This window comes from Epinephelus moara, chromosome 13, assembly GCF_006386435.1.
Source record: "Epinephelus moara isolate mb chromosome 13, YSFRI_EMoa_1.0, whole genome shotgun sequence".
Lineage (NCBI taxonomy): Eukaryota > Metazoa > Chordata > Actinopteri > Perciformes > Serranidae > Epinephelus > Epinephelus moara.
The window spans coordinates 32879163-32885056 of NC_065518.1; the positions used below are offsets into that span (position 1 = coordinate 32879163).

Sequence of the window (5894 nt, forward strand, 5' to 3'; positions counted from 1 at the left end):
GGCTAACATGCTAACTATTATTTTTATGTCACTAGTCACTTGAAACAAATTTAGGACGATAGGAGACAGGTTGAAATAAACCGAAATTTCCCGTTAAGGAACACTGGTAAGCAGCATATTGATGGTTTGAAGGTGAAAAACATGTAATGCGCTTGGGATAACATCAGTGTGGTGCATGTATACAGGTAACTACGCCAGCCAGAACAGGCTGGTTTTGCTGCATGTGCCGCATTATATCATTTTCAGTATTTTCAGGATCTTTGTCACCTTTATGAGAGGATGTCAGCACAGGTAAGAAATGTTCTTTTGCTGTCATAATCAATGTGTACCACATTTAATTTTTTTTTAATCACAAAATCACCTTATTGCAAAGTGCAAGAAGAACACAAAACTCCTGCAGTACTAAAAACAACTTTGTTATCAGACCAATGCATTTCCTAATGACTACGAGCCAAAATATAAAGAAATTGTACTTGGGACCATATTTTTGTGGCTGCGCAACAACCAGTGCAAGCAGCATTCAGACATTTTGGTGTTACATCCACAAATAACAACAACACACAATAATTTTAATGCTTGTATGAAGTCTGTGTATATCAGTAATGGCTGTAAATGCATGCATGTGACACAATTTACTTCTTCCCTTTGCATCTTTTAACTACTCATATGAACCTAACCAGTCTATACTTGTTTTATTCAAATACAAGGGAGAACTATTACCACATAATTTCATAAGGACTGACTTTCAGAATTCTATTAAATTCAAGTTCCAATAAAAAAAAGGTCAAGTGTCATTAGACGTGAAATGTTAACATATTTAAAGAAAAGTAAGTAATAATATTTAGCTATACATCTTTAGCAGAGTACCTGGGTGGGGTAAGTATACTGCACTGATCTTTTTCACAGCAGAATGAGCTCATACCATGACCATATGTGCCACTTGAAAGAATATAAGTTTCAGACTAAGGATGTCTGTGTACCTGAGAACCTTCAGTAACTAATAGCAGCTGCTCCTATGATGCCTGATTAAATATTTAGCTTGTACAAGTGTTCAGGTAGGGTTGAGTCAGTGAGGAAGCCTAAGTATATACTGTGGTTCACACCGGAGTCTCCCTTACAATTGTGTTTGACTGAAAAATGTACTAGAGTAACTTATATTGCATTTAGCACCCACAAACATACTGTACTGCTCTTCACATTGTGAATACTGAACAAAGGAAAATGAAATGCTTACTTTGCAGTGAGAGAGTTGACAGCTGACTTCCTCTCATTGAGAGCTTCCTGAAGTTGGCCTATCTGAATGGACGTGGACCTAATCAATCAGAAAAGAGGTCACAAGGTCACTGCCATGAGGTCATGGGTACAAAAAATCAGATTATTTGACGAAGGCGCAGAGGGATAGCTATGAGTATAAGCACTGTAAACTAGAATTACCACCCCACGATTGTATGCCTCTGCGCACCAGTCAAGTGTCTCTTAAGAGTTTACATGGATGTAATATTTTATCCCATCAGACATCTGCGTGAAGTTTTATCATAATTAGGATATGAATTCTTGAATTATGGCCCAAAATATATTTTGTAATGCCACACTGAACTTGACCTTTGACCTTCAAACCACAAAACTCTAATCAGTTTACTCTTTAGTCCAAGTGGACAACTGTTTTAAATTTAAAGAATTTCCCTTAAGGCGTTCTTGAGATATCTTGTTCACGACAATGAGACGGATGCAAGGTCACACTGACCTTGACCACTGACCACTGAAATCCAAACAGTTCATTGTCGAGTCCAAATGAACGTTTGTGCCAAATTTGAAGAAATTCCCTCTAGGTATTCTTGAGATATCACATTCACAAGATTAAGACAGATGAGGTCACATAGACTTGACCTTTGACAACATTCTTAAGATATTACATTCCCAAGAATGAGACAGATGGGGTCACATAGATTTGACACAATTTGTCCGGCTAAAGCAATCGCCAGCGCAGAGGCATGAAAAAAGTGCTGACTAAATAATATGTTCTACATCTCCCTGGGTTTATTTCCTTTTCAGCGCAGATGTAAAGGGTTAAAGACTGATGTGGAGGTTGTGCCTCTCAGTTATAAAACTATTGTTATAGCCAATGACTGTACGCAATAACAACTTCACTCACCCGCTGGAGCGTCCCATCTCCTCCCTCTGCCTGTCTATGGTTTCCATCAAGGTTAGAAACTAAAAGAGAGGAGGAACAACCACAATTACCACCAAAAACTTTATCATGAATCGGTTATACTTAACAATAATTTAAGTGTAAAATATGTCATTTTCTGCTGGTCCCTCAATCAAAACAATGACAAAAGATGGAGCAATGCTTTCATTGTAGTCAGTTTCTCTCAGTTGGGATTCCTTCAGAGTTCATCGTTTTTACAGGAGGTTTTTACTGGAAGCTGAATTATCCGCAGAGGTCTCTTCCTCTCCAAAACAAACAGACTAGGTGATTAAAATTGGCAGCAACACTGACTAAAGCAGTTTCAAATAAAAAAATCAGTGTTTCTCGGATGCTATTCAGCTCATCGTGGAGAGGCTGTTAGCCCAGCTCCTGCTGATGTGGGCCCAACCTTTCTCACTGATAATTTAAGATGCAGACGTTAAGGAAGTTTTTACCAATAGCCGAATTATCAGCAGAAGTCCTCTGCTCTCCAAAACAAACAGATCAAGTATTTTAAACTTGTAAAAATATAAAAAAGCTTCACGTAAAAAATCTGTTTTTCTCTGATGCGGTTTGGCATGGCACCGGCTGCAGCTAAGCTTCCGCTAACATTTGTTCAGCTTGTTTCTCTGATAACTTAAGATTCAGACATCCAATGACTCATGACTGACTGACTCCTTCATCTGGTTAAACCATATACAGTAGTTGAAAAAATGTGGCTTAATACTGGATGAACATACATTTATGACAGCTTATTGCATCCAACCACAACCCTGACGCATATGCAAAGGGGATATGATGCCACTGACAGGTAAAGACCAAATGACACGGACCGGGTCCTTTGGAGTAATGTACAGCAAGTACACAACTCAACAAAATATGTAACACTGGCCTAGTTGTTTTTAGACATTTTAATGCTGAAAAGTTACATATTCTATATTTAAAGTGATATTCCACCTCAAATTTTGTATCAAAAATGCCCCAACGTCTTTCGAATATTAAACACACCACGTGAAGGCTTTGAATACAGCGGCAGAAAGGTTTGTATCTTTTTCCTTGTCCAAGCATGGTGATTGTCAGTTATGATGAATTACATTGTCATCTCTCTGGATGTTTGATATCATGGACTATGAAAATTGTCACCACTGGAATCCACTCTAACTGATCAGATTTAACTTTACTTTCACAAATCACAGACCTCACTGTGCACTGTTTTTACTGAGACTCCTCCAGTAGAAAGGAGTTTTGAAAAGTCTTAAACAGCCTTCATCCACCAGTGTTCTAGCTCTGTAAGTATGAATTATTTCCTTCTTCAGTGTGAGGATTACCTGCCGGCCCTTCTCCTCCTTTAGCGTCTGGATCTCCTTGCTAAGGACCTGAGTCCTGCTGCGGCTCTCTCTCAGGGTGGACTGTATGTCTGAGTTGTGCCCGGTGGTCTGCTCTGAAAGGGTTAAACAACAGGAGCAAAAGGGTAATGAGTGAAGAGAGAAAAACATGGGTACTGAGTGGAGAACAGCATGCATGTTAATCTGTTCTGTACAACATCTATTGCACGTCTGTCCGTCCTGGAAGAGGGATCCCTCCTCAGTTGCTCTTCCTGAGGTTTCTACCAATTTTTTTTCCCCCGTTTAAGGGTTTTTTGGGGAGTTTTTCCTTATCCGCTGTGAGGGTCCTAAGGACAGAGGGATGTTGTATGCTGTAAAGCCCTGTGAGGCAAATTGTGATTTGTGATATTTATTCGAACTGAATATACACTGCTAAGCCACAATGTTAAAACCTCTGATAGGTCAAGTAAATAGCATTGATAATCGTGTTATAATACAATGCTCTGCTGGGACACCTCGGGTCCTGGCATTCATGTGGATGCCACGTGACGAGCTCCACCACCAAAACACTGTTGTAGACCAATTACACTCACTTATGGCAACGGCACTCCTCGATGTTAGTGCCCCTCCTCAGCAGGAAAATGCACCTTGCCACACCACAAAAACTGCTCAGAAATTTAATTTCACTAATGTGAGACCACGCACTAGTAATTAGATGTTGAGTTTTGCTGTTGTTTTAAATGCTGTGTGGATTCGATCTGCCTCAGTTTTAGTAGGGTGGAGGGAGAACTCTCAGACACTGATGTGTGAAAACGTGAACTAGCTAAAACCAAAACTATCTGAAGGGAGAGATACCGCCAGAGGGAACTGAGAAAATAAGATTTCTTTTGTAATTTTGACGAACCACCCCTTTAAGGAGGCAGACAGGATGCAGCTGCATGTTTGGGGGTTGGGGTTATGCAGAACACAAGTAATGCAGAATAGAAAAACTAGGGTAAATTTGTACACATACACACACACACACACACACACACACACCCCTTACCAAGTGCTTTGAGTGTGTCACTAGGTATGTTGTTCCCTGCCATCTCCAGCTTCATTATGCTCTTGTTCTTCTGCAGAGCCTCCAGCAGGGACCTGCCACCCAGCAGACCAATGTTGTTCCACCTCAGATCTGTGAACACAGTCAGTGGACCGTCAATCAGTCAGGTGACATACACCAGTATACTGCAAGAATCTGTTCTTTACCACTCCAAGTAATGCATTTCAATTCTATATTGATCCCCACGAGCAACTGCAACAGGCTGCGTGCACAGACTGCACAAACACACTAATCCATTTATCATTCTACATGTCTGTTAACCACCGAAGCAGACATTTTTTCTACATCAGTATAGACTAAAGACTACAGGCATGGTTTCTCTTAATGCTAGTGGTTGCTGTGGATCATGTGATTAGTTAAGCCCAAGCCCTCTCAACCCCAGATTGTCCTTCAAAGCTATGTAGACCACCAATACAGGCCTGGAGATTCATTTATGGCAGTGGGTGGCATTGTCACTTCACAGCAAGAGGGTTTCTAATTTGAACGCAGGATCAGGGGTGGGGGAGCCCTTCTATGCAGAGTTTACATGTTCTCCCCACGTCAGCTTGGGTTTTCTCCAGGATACTCTGGCTTCCTCCCACAGTCCAGAGACATACAGGTTAGGTTAATTGGTGACTTTAAATTGACCGTAGGTATGTATGAATGGTAGTCTGTTCCCATGTGTAAGCCCTGCAATAGTCTGGCGACCTGTCCAGGGTGTACCCCGCCTCTCGCCCAATGCCAGCTGGGATAGGCTCCAGCTTAAAGCAGGAACTTTGTGTCAATGGTTATACACCTGGACAACAAAGTGAAGGGCTCCTATTTTATGTGATTGTGTCTCACCTAGCACTTGCAAAGTGGCGTTGCGTTGAAGTGCCAGTGCCAGCTCAGACGCTCCGTGGTGGTTGATCTGATTGTTGCGTAGGTCCAGCTGTGTCAGCACAGTGTTGGAGGCCAATCCCTCACAAAAGAGTAAGAAGGCTTCATCCCACACTCCCAAAGCGTTCCACTCCAACACTAGCCTGTAAACAGTATAAACACAAATTTTAAGCACCAGGTGTTAAAGGGCCAGTGTGTAAAATGGGTTGACAACAGTGACATCAGTGGTCAAATTCTAGATTGCAGGGCTCACTCGCTCACCCCTCCCGTTGGGTAAATGACGGTGGCCTCGTAGGGACAAAAAGCCTTGCGCACGAGTTTTTCAGGAGTAGGTCTATCTAGCGACGAGGTGAATGTTTATTTAGAAATCTAAACCATGTTACCATGTTGTAATGAATCCCTCACGAGCAGGAGACCAGAG

The 5894-nt window shown here is 41.5% G+C and overlaps 1 protein-coding gene across 1 annotated transcript in view; it reads right to left on the reverse strand.

The window, feature by feature from the left end:
- Positions 1–5894, reverse strand: part of lrrc45 (leucine rich repeat containing 45) — a 30468-nt gene that overhangs the window by 19181 nt on the left and 5393 nt on the right. Inside the window, exons 5-9 of the mRNA XM_050060583.1 lie at positions 5438–5616; positions 4559–4687; positions 3517–3629; positions 2153–2211; positions 1235–1312 (exon numbers count right to left, since the gene is read on the reverse strand). Of these exons, the coding sequence (XP_049916540.1) occupies positions 1235–1312; positions 2153–2211; positions 3517–3629; positions 4559–4687; positions 5438–5616 (558 nt within the window). The remainder of the gene's footprint in view (positions 1–1234; positions 1313–2152; positions 2212–3516; positions 3630–4558; positions 4688–5437; positions 5617–5894) is intronic.